This window comes from Calliopsis andreniformis, chromosome 9 (assembly GCF_051401765.1).
Source record: "Calliopsis andreniformis isolate RMS-2024a chromosome 9, iyCalAndr_principal, whole genome shotgun sequence".
Lineage (NCBI taxonomy): Eukaryota > Metazoa > Arthropoda > Insecta > Hymenoptera > Andrenidae > Calliopsis > Calliopsis andreniformis.
The window spans coordinates 8356454-8379624 of record NC_135070.1 but is presented as its reverse complement, the minus strand read 5'-3'; the positions used below and the strand labels follow the sequence as shown (position 1 = coordinate 8379624).

General features: G+C 36.9%; 2 protein-coding genes across 8 annotated transcripts in view; one reads left to right on the top strand and one right to left on the bottom strand.

Moving 5' to 3' along the window:
- Positions 1-468: 468 nt before the first annotated feature.
- LOC143183800 (retinol-binding protein pinta) lies at positions 469-3025 on the top strand. Its single transcript, XM_076385530.1, has 5 exons — positions 469-776; positions 856-1015; positions 2014-2119; positions 2271-2640; positions 2762-3025. The coding sequence occupies exons 1-5, from the start codon at positions 626-628 to the stop codon at positions 2839-2841; spliced, it is 867 nt and encodes a 288-aa protein (XP_076241645.1). The 5' UTR covers positions 469-625; the 3' UTR covers positions 2842-3025.
- Snu (ABC-type transporter snustorr) overlaps positions 3024-23171 on the bottom strand; it is a 53681-nt gene continuing 33533 nt past the window's right edge. For 5 of the 7 annotated variants that reach the window (XM_076385516.1, XM_076385518.1, XM_076385517.1 and 2 more), the window contains 13 exons: positions 13213-13467; positions 12585-12899; positions 12387-12494; positions 9772-9865; positions 7613-7780; positions 7393-7527; positions 6559-6710; positions 6254-6461; positions 5993-6170; positions 5689-5875; positions 5091-5356; positions 4565-4651; positions 3024-4404 (listed from right to left, as the gene is read on the bottom strand). In XM_076385516.1, coding sequence (XP_076241631.1) covers positions 4190-4404; positions 4565-4651; positions 5091-5356; positions 5689-5875; positions 5993-6170; positions 6254-6461; positions 6559-6710; positions 7393-7527; positions 7613-7780; positions 9772-9865; positions 12387-12494; positions 12585-12899; positions 13213-13467 — 2368 coding nt within the window. In that variant the 3' untranslated portion in view covers positions 3024-4189. Of the gene's footprint in view, positions 4405-4564; positions 4652-5090; positions 5357-5688; positions 5876-5992; positions 6171-6253; positions 6462-6558; positions 6711-7392; positions 7528-7612; positions 7781-9771; positions 9866-12386; positions 12495-12584; positions 12900-13212; positions 13468-16626; positions 16697-16810; positions 17084-23171 lie in introns of those variants that run through there. The other 2 variants (XM_076385520.1, XM_076385522.1) reach the window with 2 other exon arrangements.

Here is a 23171-nt window from a genome sequence, read left to right as displayed (position 1 = left end):
AATACAAGGTGACTGCATCCAAAAATGCATGTTATGTTACAATTTCAAAAATGTATTATTACCTACAACCTATGGACTAGTATAGTTTAACGTATTCTCTCTCTTTTTCTTTACTCTTCGAATAAAGGTTATCTATAAAAAAAAAGAAACAAAAATGAAATATCCCATATACTCGTTTGTGATTCTTCCCACTCATAGCGCTGTAATCTTATTCTAACCTGAATCGGTAACATCAAGAATGACACGAAAATGGTAAGGGAGTTCGCTAGCTTATCATATGTGTTACAGAAACATATATTGAATATGTAATTCTATTTACAGCTTATCGATGGTTCAACAAACGTATATCACCTTATCAGTGAATTCTTCTTGCGCAAATATAACTAGTGCCCCGCTAGATGTCCCCAATTTTATCGTGTATGCGCCGTAGATCTAGATCCGTATCGACGCTCGATGTCGATGGATCACGGTGCAGTGCTTTCCATCAGCTGCTTGTTATCGCGTTAGAGCCCCGTAGAATTCCAAACACAAGTAAACGTACATAGTGACACGGGTAAAAGTTTGTGTATGGGTATGCATATTAGTGGACCATAAGTGACAGGAGCCGAGAGTCGCTCATTAAACGATGGAGAAGCCGGAGTACGTGTGTCGACTCTCGGAGGAGGAGAAATCGTACGTGGCGGTTCATTTGAACGAAACGGACGAAGTCAGGGCCGCCAAAATCGCCGAGATCAGAGAATGGATCACGCGACACGAACAGCTTCAGTCACCAACTGGTACTTGCTCGATCGAAACAGCGGGAGAAATTTGAAGATGATTGAGTTATATGCAGTTTACCGATTTTCATTTTCGCAGACGATTTTTTTATCCTACGGTTTCTGAGAGCGTGCAAGTTTAACATCGAGAAAACTGAGAAGAAGCTCGAAAATTATTGTAGGCAGAGGTCCACTTTGTCAGAATGGTACGACAAGAGGGATCCGTTTCTGCAGGAGATACAGGAACTTCTTGATCTGGGGTAATGATTATAATATAATCTATTTTAGGTGGAGGAATACATAATATATTTTTTGTGCTAATGCGTTAGCTGGAATAATAATAGATTTCAATATTAGCAAAATTTTTCTTTATTTTGAAAAATATAGATTCATAATTTTACTATATTTGGATGCCAACAATTTTCCTCTTATTCTTCAATGTACAACAAGACGCGCAATTATGATAGATTATAGATTATTAGTCTGTGCTACTGTTGTTTGTTTGCAACAACGTGACTTAATATTGATTATTTGATAATTCGTTTGTTTATACTTGAGTTTATCTTTATTATTACTGAGTAATTTTCAGAGTATGTGAAAACGTATTCAGGCAACCGGAGATGCAAAAGAAGACGAAATATAGATATGTATTTTAAACAATTCAGAATTTTCAATTTTAATTTTGTTCGAACTTCAAATACGTGATAATTCCAAGTGATTGTTGTAATTTGATTAGTCATTGTACATATAACTTGACTTCCATACGTACTAGTCACGTTTCAGTGACCAGAAGAACAGATCACGTTGGAATTGATACTGTATCGCGTTTGATAAATATACGTGTCTTATAATTTGCAAATAAAAATAGATTTGATCGAATACTTTATTGATGTAAATGTTAAAAATGATAGCTTTTGACATACTTTCCATGTTTTGATCATATCCATAATTGAGGAATTGTCGAACCTTTACTTTGTTTAAAAGATTCTAAGCACTCAACGAAGATTAGATTTATTTATTTTTTAAAAATATATTATTTATCATTCTTTTCTGGAATCATTAAAATGAAGAAATTTATGAGCCCCTCATTTGTCTAATCGATTAACTCCACGAAACAAAAATATTTATATTTATTTCAAGTATAAAAAATGAAGCATCAATAAAGTGCTTGCATTAAAATAGGAAAAAGAGGAGTTAATAGGAGCTGACAAGCGACTCATATGTAAGCTTGTTTATCAAACTTTCCAATTTTTTTCAGCGTGTTGTTACCACTAAGGAAGCCAGATAACGAAGGAAGAATGGTAGTGATAGTACGTGCTGCTGCGCATAAACCCTCAAGGCACAAAATATCGGATATGCTGAAGGTAACAAGATCTAAAATCGGTCAAGAACTTATTTAAGCCTTTAAGACCTATTTAAACCTTTCAGAACTTCTTTTCCACTCAGTATTGAATAAACATTAAAAATCCTTAAACTAAAAACAATGTTTTTCTAAAGCTCTTTATTATGTATCAGGCAGCACTGATGACTTTAGATCTGGCTCTGAGGGACCACGAGCCTGTAACCATATATGGTATCTCAGCTATACTGGACATGGATGGAATGACTTACGAACACGTATTTCAATTACCACCTCACGTTATTAAAAACTTGGTGCATGCTTGGCAGGGCTGTTACCCAGTCAGAATTTTCTCGCTGAACTTCATCAACGCTCCCACGCTAATGAACATGGTCTTGAACATTTTTCGAAGCTTCATGAGCTCCAAACTGAAACGAAGAGTACATGTTCACCCGCGAAATAAGCTAAAGTTGTATGGAAGTTTACCGATCAGTATTTTGCCCAAAGAGTACGGTGGCATGGACGGCACAGTGAAAGAACTGAGCGGTGAGTTTCTCATCGTTGTCACTAGAAGACCTTTGTATCTGCAGTGATTAGCTTTTTAATGATAGATAATGTATGCGTGAGCGGACTATGCATCTTTTCATCGTGCTTATTTAATTGTTAGAGTACTGGAAGCGCGTTGTCGAGGACAATTGGGAGTGGCTCGCCGAGGAAAAATGCAAATTGACATCGCCGGTGGACTAACTCGATTGATTCTAATTCACGATGGCGAGGAATTAGCTGCTTGTACAGTCCTCGAAGCTAGACGTGATTACCATCAATTATGTTTAACTGTATAAATGTTTGATATTTTAGTTATTTTGTTTCCCTCCCTCTTTTCTTGGTAACAGTTTTTTTCATACAGAAAATTAAAGAAAACAGAAATATACATTGTCTGTACTTTTTTCTTCTTTTCTCGTACATCCTTTCGACATGTTCTTTACAAAATGTTTCGTACAAAGATGCCGAAGAATGAAATCCAACTAAAAATATAAGATAAGAATATCGTACAATTTCGAACCTTCGGACGCAAGTAATGCGGGAAGATCGATATTAGCGTATAAAACGTAACCGCTACGACTTTTTATATACTACAATATGGTACATGTCAGTGTCCTTAAAATTATATTGCACACTAACGCGCACTGACGATTCCACTCTGTCCTTTCAATCATCTTCTCGATTGATATATACTTTCGTACAAAATTTCGCATACGCTTTGTCGTCAAGTATAATTTCGTTAAATTCGATCTCACGTCAACATTCCCATCCTTTCTTCCCTTCGAAGATACGAGTAGAACAAGCAGACGCGTATCTTCTCTTTCGTTTATCATTACGCGCCAAAGCGTACACTTGAGTCATGGGCAAGTAGAACTGTTTTACATAATCTAATCAATCACTCATTAATCCATTAACTCGTCGTTTACAGTTCCATTTATAATTGGGACAAATTTACCAGGACATACAGCAGTACTGGATAAGAATAGAGACCGTCTTACTTATCGAATTCTTATAGATAAGTGTAATGCACTTGGAACGACATACGTTGCAGATTTTAAACACTTCGTGTTCTTATAATAATCTTTAAATACGTACAGTAAAGACGATTGAACACGGTTTATGTTTCAAGATACTGAAACTGATGAGTTCCTTATTTGTTCGCGGAACAAGGAATTCTTTTCTTCAGACAAAGACTGTCCATAGTAAAAGGCTGTCCCCTTAAGGGATACACGTTATTCTACTTTTACCAGGCTTTTTTAATTAAAGGAATAAAAGACAGGGGAGAAGGGAGAAGGAGAAGGAAGAAGAGACCCCTAAAGATCAAACACGTCTCACACTACCATTTACGCATTAGCACTCACACGTTAAGCGCACATTTAGAAGCATCACATATCTGCAGGTCAACGTACGGAAGTCGAAACGATTTCTTTCTCGCGTTTCGAGGTTTCCGGCAACAGTCGGCCACGAGATTCTGAGCTGTACTAATATGTCTCTAACTTTTTCTCTCTTTCCTCCGAATGGCGACAACAACCACTTACAAACAGCTGCATTTTTACCCGCGTTTGAACTTCAGCACCATTATACTTATCGTGAGAAACAAGATTATCCAAATGATGGTTGCAATAAAACCATTATAGACGTCGGGCTCTGTAATGCTCCAGCCTCGTGTGAGCATGGAACGTAATGACGTCGTGGCCATCGTTAACGGGAGACCCTGAGATATGTACCGCAGAAACGTTGGCATTCCTTCTACTGGCCAAATCACGCCTGGAATTCAAATGGGAATATCTCTTAGAAGTGCTGAGAAATGGTGTAGAAGTTCGGATATAAAACTCTTTTTAGGTATTGAGTTATTTGTTACCATTTCCAAGGTTTTTTATCTATAGAACACTTGTAATGTCTAAGGTAATAAAACTGCTTAACGTACCACTTAACAGAAGCGTCGGATAGAAACTGCCTAGAGCCAGCTGGATTGCATTCCTTTCGAGTTCGCAAATCGCTGAAATCACGAACCCTGTAAAAAAAAGAAACGCGCGCAATGAACGAGCCTGTTTCCTTATTAGTACAGCTGCTACTTTATCTGTAAGGAACATCTGCTGATATTTTTGTCCCTAATTGATGATAAAAATGACTTCTGAATGCATCCTTTCACATCGGCGAAAAGCAAAGGCCGATGTAATATTGAATGAAGTTAAAAAGAATGAGAGCACATTGCGTAAGACAACCGTTCTCAGCAAAGTAAGATTTTAAAGCCTGTGGATCCAGTTTTTATTCGAAAGTCTGTGACTTTGCGCGAGCAATCACCGAAGGCACTTTTATTTAGCTTTTATTCAAAGAGAAACCGAATAAACGATTAACTGTGTCATAAAAAGTTTATGCAATCTTGGTTTTGCTTACGTCAGCCAGTTAATGAGTGCGTAATAAGAATATTCACTTTTTTGGCGTGAACTTACCGAAGCACATGCCACAGAGACCTTGGAGGATCGTCAGCACGATAACCCAGCCGATTTCCCCTTTGCACTCGACACCGAACACTAGTATCATGAAAATTAGCACCAATGCGGTTTGACCACACATCACCACGAACTGGGTAATTACGTGCGAGAAAAGAATCTCGCCTGGTGAAACTCCAGCAACCCAGCTTCGATCCAGCAGACCCTCCATTCTCTCGATGATTAAGACGGACGAAGTGAGAGCCACCGCCAAGAAGAAGACAATGCTGTCGAAGACAAATTATGTATAAAATAAACTTCATGTTTTGTTAACAGAACTATAGCAGAGGTTCCCAAAGTAATTCGGCGTACTGTTCCCTTTTCAGGAAAAAGTTACTTAATGTTCCCCTAGAAATTTAGCTTTAAAACAGAGAAATGCAGTGATAAATTTGCATTTTTGTATGTATACATATATGTTTATCTATGTTTTATAATATAGTGAAGAAAAATGTTATAAAAAGAGGGCTTTCTCATTTGATTTAATACCTCTAATTGCACTCGAGGCTACTATCGCTTACTTTGAGAACCTATGAACTATGGGAAATTAATTTTCGCTTACGTTAGAATTACACCTGGTGCCACGAAATCGGTGAAACTCGGCTCATTGGTGCCATAAATGGGGTCCTTAAATTGGATCGGCACATCGGCCAGTTTCGTATTCTGATGGCAAGCAGATAAAAGATCTTTGGCAAAATCCCTGTACGAATACTGAAGATTTCTGGCTAGCATTAGGCCCACTTGTTGATCTGCAATTGTGAATAAATTAAGATTGCAGACTGAACATTAAAATAAATATATCTCTGTTTTGTGAAGTTAATCGATTTGACAAATGAGCTGCTCAGTTCAAACGAACAGAAACTCACTAGACATGTCCAGCCAGACCCTTATCTCGCTCTGATCTAAAGTTTCATCGTCAGCATCTCTTCCTAAGGCCATTCTCGCGATAAGAGCGTCCGTAAAGTTCTCGGTGAAGTACAGGGTTCCCCAAGCGTTTCCTTTGCGCACAGCGTCCATCGCCGAGTCAGGATCAGGATAATACTCCTGAGACCAAATCAGCAGTATTGGAAACTGGTCTAACTTCGTCAAATAATTCACATAACTCCGTTCTAATCCTAAAATTGTACCTTGACCATAGTGTCATTATCCAAGAACTTCAAATATCGACAACTGAGATGCGAAAAGTTGCAGTCCTCGGTTACAGGACACGACATGTTTTCGTAAGAGATTTCATGGTTCACTATCGCCAGCTTCAACCCAGTTGGATCCCTACCAATCGCCAGACAGAACAGGATTACCTGCATCACTGGCAGCGCGAAAATGAACAGCATCACCCTGTACAGAGAAGATAACAATTTCTCCATCTTCTTTTGACGCATTATTTGGGAGCGTTTCCTCGATGACAGCTACTCCATGAAAAGCGAAAGCTTACCCAACATTCCTCCACATACGTAAGAAGTTTTTCTGCAGGAGCGCTCTCATTTTACCAGTGCTCGTTATTTTGTAGCAGTCTGTCAAGTCTCCGCAATCATCGCATTCCAGTGTAGATCCGTTCTTTGCGCCCGACATCGGCTTCCCGTTTAGCTGTTCCGTAACAAATTGAATTCATATGATTCAACCAGAATCTAAGATCTCTTTCGAGAAGTCATTGACGTTTATCTTAACTAAAAACATTATTCAGTTTGTGAAGAAACTACATATACTGTTTTATATGAATTGGGAGAGTCTATTACAGCGCAGAGCTGGTAAGGTTTCACCTGAGACATATTTTAACATAGTAATTTTCCGTATATGGGGGATACGTCGACTCAGTAGTTATAATTAGTTTGGTTAATAATACGCCATATCTGAATATGCACGTGAAATCAGGAGATTCTATCTACTGTCACTATATGGATCCACATTTTTTCCAGATGCAACCTTACTAGCTCTGTATAGTATCAGGTTTAGAGAAATGTGATTTAAAAATTGATCACTGGTTTAGAAGCCAGTTTTATTTTTGTGGAAGATAGATAGTGACATTTGAGTGGCAATTTTTGCAATTTTAGCTATTAAAAGGTTTTTATTATTTGAGGTATATTTTTGTGAATCTTGTAATATATTCTCTCGATTAATATAAAGAGAGTCTATTGATTTCCACTACCAAATGAATAGTATTCCTTGTAAGATATTTTCTTTTGGAGCACGCAAAATAGGTATAAACAGATTTCAACGAAAGAACAAATTGCTCGTAAATTTATATATGAAAACCTTTTCAGCGTCTTACATCGTAGTGGCTTGGGATGCTGTTAGTCGAATCGTGGATGAGGACTTCTTTGCTCTGATGGAAGTTGAGTCCCACGACGCCCGATTCCTCAGTCACGTACACAGGCTCGTTCTTCTTACCCCAGTTCAGAGAAGCCTGTGAAAAATTTGCAGGTTTTAAGTTTAACAATTCTATTTATATTTCCTTTTAAATCTTCTTTCGAATGATTTACTCTTCTTACCAGGCTGATGTTGTTCGAGATGTTCAGTTCGGTTGGAGGTTGAGCATACTGTCCTTGTTTCCTTGACAGTTTCAGGAAAACCTCTTCGAGAGACGCGCAATTGTACATTGCTAGAAGCGCCCTGGGAGATTCCTCGGCCAATAATCGCCCACTCCTCATCAACCCGATCTGTGGACAGAAAATCAATGCTGTAAGATTTCCTGAAAAAAATTGGAGTAATGTGTCTGACTTGGGGCTTATTCTACTGCTGACGCGCAGTAGCCAAATCAGACACTGCGGAGTCAGTAGAAGAATAGGTACCAAGTCAGACACATTTTAAGCGTTTTCTAAACAATTCATAACTCTGAAACCATGTCTCAAACGTATTTTTATTATTCTTGATTTTCGCTTTATTTTAGCGTGTAGAATCACTCTTTAAAGTTTCTGATACCTGATGTCGATCACCCCTGTATAGTAGAGGGAAAAGTATGGTGGCTTCTGAATAAGGATCATTAATGCTATTAAATTTTTAAAAGATTTAGTCATGGTGCAGGAGAGATACAAGGGTATAGAGGGTACCTATACGTTAAAAGGGTCTGAAGTTATACAACATTTTATTCTATAAAATTTTGGCAAGAAATGTTTTCTCATATATGAGATATAAGAGTAAAAAATGTTCAACTTTAAAAAGTGTCGTCAATAACCAATTTTTTCCATTTGTTTTCGAAAAGACAATTATAGATGTAGCAAAGATTTACAATTAACAATTCTCCTTTGGAGTATCATTTCGAGCACTGTCAAGTACGACGCAAAAACGTTACATGCGTGAGTGAATCACAGTTACTACTAGTGAAACTAATTATTTATGTATTTGCGACTGCGACCTCTAGTCGTCTCTTTGGATTTCCTTCCTTTCATTCGTGCAAAGTACAAAGGTGTCTCTCATCGTTATCGAAGAATTTTTTCTACGTCCACGAGGTAATTCATCCGCGTTATTTTCATCTGAGTAAAAGAAAATTGGTCATTCCTTTTTACGTCTAAGTGCATTTATGCAAAAATCGCTGTTCGCGCATCGAGCGTATGTTACTTATTTAAGCTACAAGTTTCTTTGCGATTATTCATCAAGTTTTTCTTCGCGCAATACTTTTAAACGAGGCTGGTCGGCTCAATTTTCCTGAAGCGGCAAGGCCGTCGCATATTCCAGAAAGCTCGCGTTTCCTGTGTTGAAACGATACGTGTAACGCATGACAATAAACTTGTCTACTTGGATGATCTACGAAGAGCGTAAGAACGGTAATCAAGGGAGATCAAAAAGTCGAATATAATGTAGAGACACAATTTGCTGGGAGACATGACGTTGAAGTCAATCAGTCAACGATGACGAGGGTTCAGGGATATTTTGCATTCTAATACCATACGGTTAGTATAGTGAGTGTTATGCAATCTTTTCGCTTCCTTCGAACCCTTTTATTTATGTAAATATACACAGCAGTGGCCAGAAGAAAGTACATCGACATTGTTTTATAAGAATAAAATAGCTTTGATTTACTGTTCGCTTGTCATGTTTGGATTACTGATTTATTTTCGGGAATCTTCTAACATTAAGTGAAAGTGAATGGGAAACAGTTCCTTCTTACAACATTATTGTACTTCTGCTATCGGGTAACTATTAAACTTTCTCTTGACCAGCATTGTGTGTTGTAATTGAGTGCATTTATTATTTCTCATGTGATTAATTTTGCACGATGGGTGATACATGTCAGCAAACGTCTATGAGAATAGAGAATCTCCACTTGGTTATTAAAAATAAGCAATTACTTATTTATTATAATTAAATTGCGGATCTTTTACATTTGTGAGAAATCTCGATATGCAAAAACATGGAGAACTTATATGAAATGGCAAAATGTACAAAATATCGAAAGTTAGAATATAATTTATAGTATTTAGTGGAAATAAATCTTTAACTAGGTTTCACTTCTCTAGTAGTATTTATGAAAATAGGAATTTGCAGAAATACAGGCAGTTTATTCATAATCGCGGCAAGTTCCATGTGTCTCTTTGCATTTGGCAAAGAGTATTTAATTGCGTCGTGTTTTCTATTCCCACGTGTGCGCTATTCATTATCATTTTTTAATTTCCTTTGCACACATAAACTATACCAGAATGCCTTGACGTACCGTGTGTGCTTGCCTAGCTTCCTCGATGTAGTGTGTCGTTATGATGACGGTTTTGTTGCCATCTTTGGTGATTTGGACCAGGTGGTTCCAGATACTGAAAGAAAAATAGCGATTATGATACTTTATTTCTTCTTTACGCAGGAAAGTTTTTTCCTTAAAAGTCTTGAAGGATTATTAATTTATTCGCAGTGTCTGGCATTAGTCTACTAGGTGAGGCATCAACTGATGTAATAAGAAATATATGATTCCATTTAAAAAACGAAGTTCAGTTTCGTATCTCTTCTACATCTCTACCTATAAAAATGATTGACACTGCATTATGTCTCTCTCAAAATTAAGTAAGTTTCCTCTTACAAAATTTTTTCTATCATCAACAGCAAGCAAGTTATTTGAGATAGCCTGTTTTAGTTGCCTCAAGCTGAAGACGTAAAAACCCAAGCTATATACAAATTCAAATTACTGGTCTCCAATTATAACTAGGGAACTAAAGTTGAGAAGTTAAACAAATTGAAATAAGAGTCTCCAATTGTAAGTTTAAATTAATGACCAACATTTTAATTTAGACTAGGCTTGATTGACTCAGGGTACTTCCCTTTTAATTCTTCAGTGCTAACGTCAAGAGCATAGCGTGTCATTGAGAATGTTTTAAGAGAATTATCTCGGTTTGGAAAGCGTTTTCGAGAAAGTTAGCGAACGTGCTACGGAAGCTATCAACATTTCTCGAGTAGTTGCAGTTAGCGTAGAAACTTCAGTTTCGAGAAACCATCGTAGTACGCCGAAAGCAAAGCGTGATACGCTTGATGATCGTGAGAAGGCACAGCGAAAAGAAGACACGGTGACCCAAGGAAGCAGCAGCTCGTTCGCTTTGGAGCGAGCATAATCGCGTTGCAAACTTTCTCGCGCCTAATTAAGCCTCCTCTTTGTCGCTGTTTAGCTTTCCAGTGAAAATGCAGAGCCGAGGAACGCTCGAGCGAGTTCTCATCTTTTCGAGATGATTTTCCGACTGGCGACAACCAGTCGCCTTCCACTGAAGCAACAACGACGAACAAATATTAAAAAGTAATGTTATGTTGGAATATTTTCATTTATTTAGTGAAGTTGTTTAGATTGGACCAAAAGTAATTTTCTGTATTAGATCTGTGCAATGTCAATGATGTATTGTTATAAAAGTCATATTTTAAAAAGAAAAAAGGACTCTAAATGGTTCTGTACCTTATTTGAAGAAACCAAGGAAGAACATATGACGAGAGTAAATATTACTATTTAGATTTTTTTACCTTTACTATGACATTTTTCAAATTAAGTATGCTGATATCTATGTAATATTTTCAGTTTACTTGTTCGTAAGAAAACTTAATTATATCTTCATTTTAATCTAGAAGTCCAACTTAGGAAATCGAAGGTCGTTGCTAGGAAACAGGTTGCTTTCAGTAGACTGATATTACAATTATGAAAAGATTAACTTTTTGTGTTATACCTTGCAAGAAATAAATTACATTATCTCGAACACATAATTAGTAACAATTTTTCCTCTACCTCTCACATATTAAATATATTTTATTACTAGCCTAGAGTACCTAAGAAATATTTTAGTGATCCAAATTCGATTTAGAGTAAAATAAATTTTGGCTGTCTAAATTCAGTTATTCTCCCTCATTCCTCATTGTTGCTTCAGTGGAGACATAGCTTAAGAGTACGATGTCTTGCGAAATTTCCCAAACAATGATCTATGTAGGTTAAGATAACGTTTCCCAGGCTCCACCTTGTTCGTTGAGATAACGTGGACTTTTCATGACAAGACTGTTAGTTCAAGAACGAGTCGACTGTGAATTACTCGCATCCTTGCCACAGGCGAGCTCGCACGAACAAATGGAAGGATAACAGACGACTGACTCGATAAGTGAAAATGTAAATCACGAAAATACCTAGCCACGAGCTCGCTTGATAAAATGCAGCGGCGAGTATGCTTTTCAACATTCCTCTCGGCGTCGAATGGAAAAGCAACCGCTATTAGCGAAGCAATTTCGTAACACGGATTTCGTTCGTGCCAGTACCTCGGGATACTTGAATGCTAGAGAAAATGGGGCGTAGTGAATTCTGATTGATCCTTGGTAAAACTGGTTCCTAATGTTAGCATTATTTAGGTAGGTGAAAATACAAGGGGGTAAAAATCGCGAAACTGTGGAGGAAGTTAGTGTCATGGTAGGAGTGAAGAAATCTCTGAATGAGATATTTACAGAAGAGAAATCGATTAATTTTGTGGGGAAGTTGAAGATGGTGTTTGATAGCAAATCTTTAATGATAGAGGTGTGAAATTCCATTATAGGTGCAGAACTGCCAGCGCGAACGATTAGTTGTCTCAGACACGAGTTGATTACTAAAACGTTAAGATTCGTAAATATAAAAATTTTCAAATATTCAAACATTTAAATATTCGAATATTCAAACATTCAAATATTCAAATATTCAAACATGCAAATATTCAAATATCCTCAAATACACTTCAATACTTATTAAAACCCAGCAACTATAAACAGTAATACTAACTAAACTAAACTCTACTTTGTTAACGTGCCAAAGACAAAATTACATCAGATACATAATCTCAAACTCACCTCTGTCGCAGCAAAGGATCTACACCCACAGTTGGTTCGTCAAGGATTAGGAGCTCAGGGTCGTGCATCAAAGCAACTGCAAAGGACACACGTCGTTGTTGACCACCACTGCAATAAAAGAATCAAGAATTCTATCGTTAATGAACCTCTCCTCAACAAAAAAAAAAAAATAATAATGGAGAATGTAATCATGCTCACCTGAGATTCTTCACCAGCCTATTTTGCGAGGGTAGGTCTAGGAATTGCAATAGAAATCGTAGCCTGTCAACGATTTCAGCTGTGCACATGCCGAATATCCAGCCAAAGTACATCATAGTTTCCCTGATTGTGAATTCGCCATAGAGAGCTATCTCCTGGGGCATGTAGCCGACCCTTTTCCCTGGGACACCTGACCCTTTTGTTCCTGGCTTACCACCTAGCACCCAAATCTCGCCTGAGTTTAATCTCCGTCGACCAACGATACAGGATAGCAGGGTGGTTTTGCCGCATCCACTCGCGCCAAGTAGACCATATCTGTTCGATAAACACGATTTCTTTTATCTATTAAAAAAGTTAATATTCATCCACCGACCAAATTTCAGACACAGAAATTACAGGTTCAATGTAGTAATTATATTTAAGAAACAATAACGTTACCTGCAAATTATCTACTATAAGTTATTTCTTAGACACAATTATTGTACTGAACTTGTAATTTCTATATTTGAAATTTAGTCAGTGGTTGATAATTGGCGATGGTCGAGTGTGACTGCTCCCTAAGAAAGCTTCTATCGTATCTGGCAAATTGAGTACGTAGTGAAACAATTATTCGACCAAGACTACTCACATGGACCCTTTCGCCACAGTCATGCTCAGGTTCTGGATAACATGGTTCGGGTTTTTGCTGCTCCCATACGTTTTGAACGCGTGCCTGACGCTGACCGCTTGCTGCCGATTCCACGTGGGATTGTTCAAGCCAGGAGTGGCGAGAACCATATTCGGCGTCATTGTCGCGTCCAACGCGTTGTCTGTGTTGTTCTGCATCGTTCCAAGAGCGTTCGAGTTCACTGGACAGCCACCGCCACCGTCTGCAGTCCCGTCACTGAAGCAACAAAAAGAGACTCCTCGTAACCGCAATATTCGTTCCCATAAGTATCTTATTCGAGATTTATCAAATCGACTACGTATTCAAGCTAAAACTCGAGTTACTTCTTGACTGATGATACAGTCGATTCGTTTGATTTTGTTTTCGCAACTGCGAATAGACAACCGAGAAACGCACATTTTGAAAGAAATGATCGGTTAATCTAGAATGTATCTTTATCTAAGTGGGAATCGAAGGTGAATGTGCTGAGAGGCAAATAGAATTATTTATGGAGCAGGTGTACGCGTGGCGGAGAAGCTGCCCCTTCCTACAACGTGTTCTTACTTCAAATGTTGCGCAAGAAAAATGCGCGGGAATTTATTAATCAATGATTCATGGATCAATCCATGTGTTGGTGTAGATAATTGATAACTGATATATTAATATTTTGATTCATACTGTCTTCAGAAATCATAGAAACGAAGAACTTTAAAAATGCTAATTAATAAAGACTGTTTGATCAAACTAACATTGAGGAAATAGAAATAACTGAAAGTGATATAGATTGGTATATTTTGAACTGTATATATAAATACACAATAGAACACCACCTGTCCCTAATCTACATATACATACAAGATGTCCGACAACAGGTGTCAAGTACTTTGAGGACTGATTTTACACATCAAAATATGATAAAATTACGTTTAATATTCCATTTATAAATAATTAATTGTTAAGAAAATCCCTAAAAAATACATGTGAAATGTGTCTGACTTGAAGACTTATTCTACTTATTTCGCCGCGTCTGATTTGACTATGCGCGCCAGCAGTGGAATAAGTATTCAAGTCAGACATACTTCACGCGCGATTTAAGCCTACGTTTAAAAATAAATAACTCGAAAACAAAGTCCCAAATACAATTTTGTCATTCTTGATTTTCTTCTTATTTTGGTACAGAGAATCGATCCCTAAAATTTCTAACACCTCTCATCGAATATCCTGTACCTGAAACACGTATTGTTAAAAATTTTACACGTAGACGCGAAAATAAGGATCGTGGCACGAAATACAGTAATTTAAAATAAAAAAGAAATTACTGGTCGAGGTGATTAACTCCTAAATTAACTCCTCACAATCGTTCCGATCTGTACTGTCGCGCGGTTGATGGAACAATGACTTCTCACGCACTTACGCATCGCGCGTTGCTTAAACGCAAGAACGCGTGTAGGAAGGGATACATTCTTCGCCACGTGTACGTCTAGTCTGTCACGATTCAACTTACCTTAATGTACCCCTAACGAAATCAACTTTGGCCACGCAACTACTAATATGCAAATGAAAACGTCTAGGAAGGGGTCTACGTGTTCTTCATTAATGTAATTGACTAGATTAGTCATGCATTAGTAGTCGTAAGAACAGAACCATTTTTAAGGTGACATTTTTGTACCTTCGCGTTTTTTTATAGTTTCACATATAGATAAGAAATATCGATGTTTTTAAAGGTATTTTAGGGCTTATTCTACTGTCGTTCTGTACTACCCCGATCAGACACAGTAAAGTCAGTAGAATAAGTCCTGTGTCAGACACATTTCACGCGAACTTCAAGCGTCTCTAAAATAATTAATAATTCTGAAACGAAGCCTCAAACGCAATTTCGTCATTTTTCATTTTCGCCCTATTTTGGCATCTAGAATTATTTTTTTAAATCTCCATCACCTGTCGAACATTCCGTACTACATAAAACAGCGTTGAATAGAAACTATAACTTTCGAGTATTTCTGATAAACAAAATATGCTTCCTATCATAATAAAGTTTAGTCGCCACTGTCATAGTTCATAAAAAATGTGATACTCTGATAGATTTACAATTGTCCTGTTCTTTAAATACAGATTCTCTCTAGAGTTGTAGTCGTGAACAATGATAGACGATACTACTTATTTATTCTTCATCGATCCTTAGGGCAACTAGTCGCAAAGGATTCTCAGAAAGGTTACGATAAAATCGCAACTGAGTCACGAAATGGCCACAACGATGTCCAGTTGCAATCGAGCCTCGCAGCAATCACCCATCGGGCCACGCTCGTGTCACGGAGTCGAAGCCGAGTTTGAAACGAGTCACAAATGAGTTACGAAATGGAACGATCGGTTTGAAACTTAGTCACGAAAACGATCAAGGTCACGTTATAACTAAGTCAAGGTCGGGCCGTAGAGACATCACGCTCAAATCGTTGCGTTATAATATGTTGCGATTGAATCAGGGGGAGGCGAACTTGGACACGAAGCCAAAGACATGTTAAGTAATGCGCGATTCTCGAATTATTGAATTAATAAAAATATTAATTATAAATACTTGTAAATACTGTAAATACTTGTACAGGGACTATAGTAGGATCTTGATTAACCCAGATAGCACACGATGTCTCGAAGACGTTTCTTTCATATCCATTTTTTGTCTGAACGTCTTATAGATATAACTTGGTTCTTTAAGACGTCTTATGTATGTCTCTTAATATGTGCTAAAGACATATTGATTTGTAACTTTGGATTTTTCAAAAATGTCTTTCGAACATTTTCAGGACTTTATTGGAGGTCCTTAAAACGTTTTCAAGACATCTCTGTGCTATATGGGAATCGAGTCATGATTTTCCCTAATATTTTTCGTACCCAGATTTTGGTTATTCTATGTACTACTGATTAGAGCATATTAGAATTTTGGTGGAAATTTAAATTATAATTTACTAATAATCTGTAGAAAATAAAGAAATTAGCTAATTAAAAAGATGTTAAAATTTAATGTTGAGTTTTATAATCAGAGTCCTACTGTAAGTACTGATAAATAGTTTCTTTTTGAAGTCAAGTGTAGAAACCCCTAGTTCCTCTAAAAGTACTAAAACTAAGCAAAAACTTTCCCCTAAAATACAATAGAATAGAATTCAAAGTTTTAGTTACCATAATTAAGAGAATCTTAGAACCCAAACATCTAAACATATATCCTCTCGTACAGGTAAATACACACATTCCACCATTTTCTACAAACATCAATCTTCAAAAAATAATTCTACAATTTCTTAGAACAAAAATGCTCACATTTCCCAGCCAAAGTAGGTTACGAGAAACGAGACTGCTAACGAAACGAGTTGATAATAGTCCGAACGAAGTATTCAAGAGACTAACCAAAGCTTTCACGCGCGACTCCCATTCACCAATCGACGTTATTGATAGATTTCGAGAACGTTACGATTTGCTGCGAGAGATCGAAACAGCTGTGAGACCTGTCGCGAAGAAACCGAAGCCTCGGCAGCCTTACGTCGAGGCCCAGATAGTAGACGGTTGAAAAAGAGTGAGCGTGTGCGCTTACGTAAGAAAGCGGCTTTCTTTTCGCCGGCTCACGCTTGCCCTGCCGGTTCATTGGGCAACATATCGACGAATATACTCGTACCAGCTCGTATCGTACGTTTACACCCGTTCCTCTCGCGGACATGCTGGAAGACGTATTGGTACGCCTGACCCAAGGCCGTGGACACGTTTCTCCTGAATCCTTCGTTTTGTTGACATTTTCACCAGCGAGGATCATATGATACCTTGGAGAAATTCCTTTGTCAGAACGCTTGAGACACGCTACGTTCCCTTCTTTTCAATTATTCTGAAGATACGATTAGATGTCTTTTCATTTTTGCTCTTAAAGAGACTTTTTATATAGGATGGTGGGTGTTCTGAGTGTTCATGGATGATCATTGAATTGAACTCTCTTAGGAATGTACTATTGTTCTTGAAATATGAAAGGTAAATGCCTTGGTACCTGGACGTGTAGGATGTCAAATGTCACGGCAAGTGAACAACCTAAAAATGTAGTTCAAACAATTTAGTGGCTGAATATACTACCTTTTTTTATTAGGTATATTAGAATTTAAGTTTAAAATTAAATAAAATTGGTGTCACTGTTTGGGTACCAGGATATGGTCGGCTACTGCGATATTTACTTTAGATTTACTGGATTTCACGCAAAAGGTTACTGCATATAAAATAACGTAGTTGCTGGTAACCTACTCAGGTGAAAGCAACTGAGACGTCTAGAGAAGTAAGGGAAACCTTAACATATTGTTAAACATTTTTTATTTTATCAAATTGATTTGTGGTAGATGAGACACACTTCTATGAATATGCTGTGTGGATTTCATGTTTCTCTCTTGTATGTATATTAAGGTTTTATAGTAAAAGAAACATTCTTTTGAGCATTTAGACTTCCGACCTGCTCGTTCTGGGTGAATCTACTTTTAGAAGATAGTATATACAATTAGAATATTTATCCATTAGAATATTCCAATTTTACTATCTTGTAACTACAATTATAATTACTAAAATATATATATATGTATAAAAAGAAAAAGAACAAAAACAATACAAAAGAAGAATACTTGACCTTTTTGTTAAATTCGCCCTTATCGAAAGAACTTAAAACGTTTCATAAAAGCTTCTCATTTTTCTCTGAACGTGTCTTTGCCGAGTTCTCCGTAGCAATCTCAAATGATTCAATTAATTAAATTAACCAAGAAAAAGGTTTGTAAACCAAACCTAAAGGCTTCATATTTTCCCTCTCTACTGTTCTCTTTTCTCAATAATTAAAGTCTCTCTGCAAAGACGACATCACAAGGCTGTGAAACCTTACGTTGCGTTGCGCAACGCGATCATCATGATCCTAAACCTCGTTGATTCGATTCTTCCTGCAAAGGTCGCGATCTCACCTGATCGATGAAACCAGCGGTAGCTTTCCCGATGGTGTACAGGGGATAGGTGCTTCGCCGAGGCTAAATTGCGACGACGAGGAGCGCGTGGACCAAGCCGAGGCGACCGAGGAAAAGCCAACAGAGGCGGCGAGGTTTCGTAACACTCGTGGCAGGCAGATATCGGCCCGCGGAAGAAAGTCACGACTGCGAAGACGTTTCTACAGCCTATAGGAGAATCTCTCTCCCAGGGAGACAGGGTGGTAGAAACTGTGAGAGATAAATGACTTTTTGGTCTGACTGATTCTGCGTTCGTGCTTCGCTGACGCGACGATATACAGCATGTTTACTGCACATCTCGAAGCTTGTTAATAGGATTTTACTGAAGATATTTCTACCTATATCGTTAATTGAAATTTATTACTTTTTAATACTATTAACTATTAGAATTTCTAGGTCTTATATAGAAGTAGAAGAGCTTAGAAGAAGAATAACCTTTATCAATTTCTGTCGTTTTCTGGAAAAGGAAAGAGTTACTTTTATTACCCAGGAATGTTTTGTATAATTTCAATTTGGAACTGCATGTAAATATAATACTTGCCTGTCTTTTATATATTAAAGATAAATTGAAATCTGTTATATTGAATAAGTAGCACATTATATAATTGATTTCTGATGGCGGATATATACGCTTTGTCCGCTTGAGGAGTTAATTTTTTTTCAATTGATTATCTAAGTAATGCTTTTTTAACAAAATATTCATCCTGGTACACACATTGCTTTTCTGACAAAACAGGTTCCATTCTATTGTGAATCTCTCTTCTGACTACTGGAATGTGTTTTTAATAAGAAGATTGTAAGATTTAACAATGGTTGTTTGTGTTATGAGCCCTTTCTCTTTTAAATCTGTTTTAAAAAAAGATTTGACTTTAACATTCCTGAAAATTTATTTATTTATGTCTCTTTTGCACTATAAAATTGTTGATAAATAAATAGTCATTCTTATATAGAAGTTCTGTCCGACTTAATGGAATCAACCTAATTTCAAGCAAACCTGTTTTCTTTATTCTATCACATTTCCTTAGGAATTTTTGCCAATTTGTTCCTTAATTGTATAAATTAATGTGAATCATGTAAATAATAAGTCAAGGAATGTCTTTCTTGCATTTTATGGATTTTAATGATGAAAATGAATGCCGAAGGAATCCTGCCTGTTAAGTGGAATGAGTACGCGACGTTCGGTAGTCGGACGCGTAAGTAGATAATGGCGACGGCAGTCAGACAGAGCAGCCTGAACTAATTCACGGTTAGATTACTTAATCTGCAGTTGTTCCGACGCGACACGCGTCATGACGGTTCGCCCTGTCCTTTAAATAAGCGAACTCTGCGATCACGAGGAATTCGAATTGCAGCCTGTTAAGATTCCGTGAAAACCATCAGCTCGTGAAACGCTGGTGCACTCTACAGGGTGCTTTAAAGAAGCATTAAGTAACTACGTGATATTGTCTATAATGAAAAATGTACTTTTTTCTTTCTTTCGAGAACGATCGTATCGTTTTAATTAAATGTGAAAAGAAGAAAAGAGGGTGCACAGGGCGTTCCATAAGTCGATTGCTATATTTGACTTGGTTTTGATAGTTTCATAGGAAAATGTTTGAAATGAAAGTTCATTGGTACCAAATGAAAAATGTATTACTATAAGATATATAAAAATGTTCTTTCTTATAAAAAATTAATGTAATATTGTGTTGTTAAAAGAGGCCCATATATGTATAGATATACTTTTCTTGTTATATTCTTCTTGCTTATGTTACTTAAAAAAACAGAAACTGACTTGAATTTTTTATGACAGAAATGGTAATTTCAAACATTTGTTTTTAAATGAAGAGAATACTTTACTTGGTACCAACGAAATTTTGGAACACGCTATATATGTACACAGAACTTTCATACGAATGATAACACATTTTTAAAGCAGCCTGTATAATGTGAGCTCAATTTCTCAGCTCAATTTCTACATCTGAGGACATCTCTTATTTGTTCTGCTCATTTGGGTTAGTGGGTTGCTCGGGCAGAAGAGATTCGTCAACGTCCTGTCGAGTAATTTAACGACGCTTGGCGTTCGAAAATCGAAGCATAAGAGGTAATCCCTTCAAATTCATGGCGACAGCGCTAACGAAATTGCGCAAGTCAACATTCCAGAAGAGGATACACAGCCAGAACACAGACGAGCGGGAAAACCTGAACACGTGAGTCTTCGTTTTATGGGCCATGGCCGATACTTGATTCCCTCTCGATATCACCTTTTGCCTTTTCTTCATCGATCGACTTGTAAAAATAGTCCAACCTCTCCCACGTTTTGCATATGTATATTTGAAATATAGTAAGCCTTGATTTTCGATATTAATTGAAAGCTAAGTCACGTCTTTTAAACTTTAAATATTTATAAAAGAGCATCTATAGAAAAATAAAATTATTATTTCAAATTATATTAAGTTTGGGTATTCTCAACTGTGCACCATTTTTATTCTTTTTGTGATGTCACTGATGTGAGATTGTAGAATTTCGTCGATTAATTTTAAAATTTATTAAATCGAGGCTTTATTTGATCCCAGATTTAGATATCTAATAACGAGAAGGAAACAGGAAAGTTTGAAGGAAACAAAGGAAGTGTTAATAATCGACAATTGGAGTCTCCTAAACAGTCTTGGAGTCTTCTCACGGAACACCAAAGACTATCTACTGTAAGCGAAACGTGAACCTTTAATTACCATTTCCTTAATGCCAAACGTATTTTCTAATTGAAGTCATTACATGAGTGGTTCTAACAGTATTACCACACGCTCGGTTATTTCATATTTGCATTCGAAACCGTGCAACGTCATGTACTACCGCTGTGAAGATAATGTCTTGAACAACGTTAATTAAACAAGCAATGTGACATACCGCCATGTCCTCATTTCATGTTACTTTACAGCCCTTTAATTCGATCCTATGACACGCTAGCGTTCATGGAATTAATAACTGTTATGAATTAATACCTAAGGGAATTCATCGCAATGGAAAATTTGAGTACTTGGAATTCTTCGTTCTTTTTTAATATTATTAATGGATTTTACCCTTTAGCTGCGTAAATGAATTAATGTACAATATAGTTAATTCTGCAGGATAAAGACAAGGTTACGTATAAAAGTGTCTCTGGTTAAAAAAAAGTTAACCAAATTATAATAAGTATTTAAATTGGTAATAAGATGATTAATACCATTTCATTATTTGACACATTGAATAACAAACATGTCGTGAGACATCAAGCGTGTCTATAACTAAGAATGAAAATTCCATTTCATAATGGACAGCTCTGTAAGTAATTACTCCATTAAAAATCTTTTAAATTTGACTAATGTTTTTCGACATGCTACCGGGATCGAAGGAATGTGAATGAAACTTCCTTAATACGATCCAGGATAGAAAGCGAACGAGACAAATTGTCGAGCTCCGACAGTCGCTCAGCTGATGCGTTAAATCGCGTTAGGAAAAAGCAGCGTGCCACCTAAATACCGTGATTGAACTGCTGGAATCGGAATTTTACGTAGACACTGCTGTCGATACTTTCGCGCCACTCAAGCTCAACAACTCGTTCAATGATCGCGAACAAGTGATTTCAATCAAACTGTATCAATAACTTTTTTTATTTCAACTTAAACTTTGCACAGGTTCTTATGCTTCAACATAGACTCCAAACTCAAATATCCTTATTACTTTTAATTGCACTTTCCATTCACCTCAACACAATTTACACGGCATACATTTCATCAGACAAATATTAGTAGACTTAATTTACACATAATATCGTTACATAGAGAAGTACTATAGTAGTAATATTAGTGAAGACTTAACAACAAAAATCTGAAATACTTATACAAGGATTTCTTCAGTTCCTTCTATCACAAATCAGTTTTTATGCGTAGTTACTGTAAGAAAGTTTAATGTACAAATAGTTTTCTTTAGAAAGTTTTACCTTTCTTGCTATTGTTAGTACTTCGGATATGCATTCACTTGCATGCTTCTTAGAAGAAACAATCTCCAGTAATGTACAACTAGTTTTCTATAGGAGTCGTTCACTTGTCAGATCGATTAACTTCACAAGACAAAAATATTTATATTTATTTTAAATACTTATAAAGGGTGAGAAATTAAATAAGTGTTTTTTTGACACCAATATTTAGAAAGAAATTCATAAAGTGGAGTTAATCACTTTGACCTGTGAGAAGTCATGTAGTAGATATTATTCAATGAAACTACTTTTTTGAATTCACTGTACGTCAAACAATATCGAGCATCGATCACGTTGCTAAGATATAAGAAATAGATCTGCGTGAAGATTGCTTCACGCGAATTGATCGAAGGCGTTCGTATCGTGATTTATCCGTATCGAGAGTCACGAAATGATCACTCTAAACAAAGAATTTGCTGTTATTTTGCTCGAATGTAAATCGTTACTGGCGAGTTGCGAATGCAAAGGAAGATGGTGTAAGAAGTGTCAATTGTTATCTAAGACTACCAGAGACACAACGATCGTCCGAAAACACGTACAGCGATGAGGCGACGCACGCTGACTGTTAATTAATCTGCTGACAATTTTGATCGGGAGTCGATTCTCGTACAGACATGTCCTATATCAATTGACCTTGGACCATCGATTGCAAATTTGTTCCTTAAAGCTCATCACACCTTGGAACAACCACCCCCTTCTTCATTTTTTTAAGCCGTAAAAATAAGATCTCTGATCGAATTTATTTTTATTTGTTTTCGGAAGACATTTGGGTCTTCGATGTAAAAGGTTACTTGAAACGCGTGACAAAAGCTCGAAAAATAAACTGAACTAGGATAAATTGTTCGATAAGACGTAGACTGAGCTACAACCTTGGTTCGATTTTGATTCACTGCGTGCAATCGGGCAGCATGGATTTCGAGCGTGACTTGCATCGTAATTGCAAG

Bases quoted from the DNA above. Each gene is read 5' to 3' on its own strand.
- LOC143183800 (XM_076385530.1), top strand. From the start codon at position 626: ATGGAGAAGCCGGAGTACGTGTGTCGACTCTCGGAGGAGGAGAAATCG. The intron at 1,016-2,013 runs GTAATGATTATA...AATTTTTTTCAG, and splicing joins CAGGAACTTCTTGATCTGGG to CGTGTTGTTACCACTAAGGA. The intron at 2,641-2,761 runs GTGAGTTTCTCA...TTTAATTGTTAG, and splicing joins CACAGTGAAAGAACTGAGCG to AGTACTGGAAGCGCGTTGTC.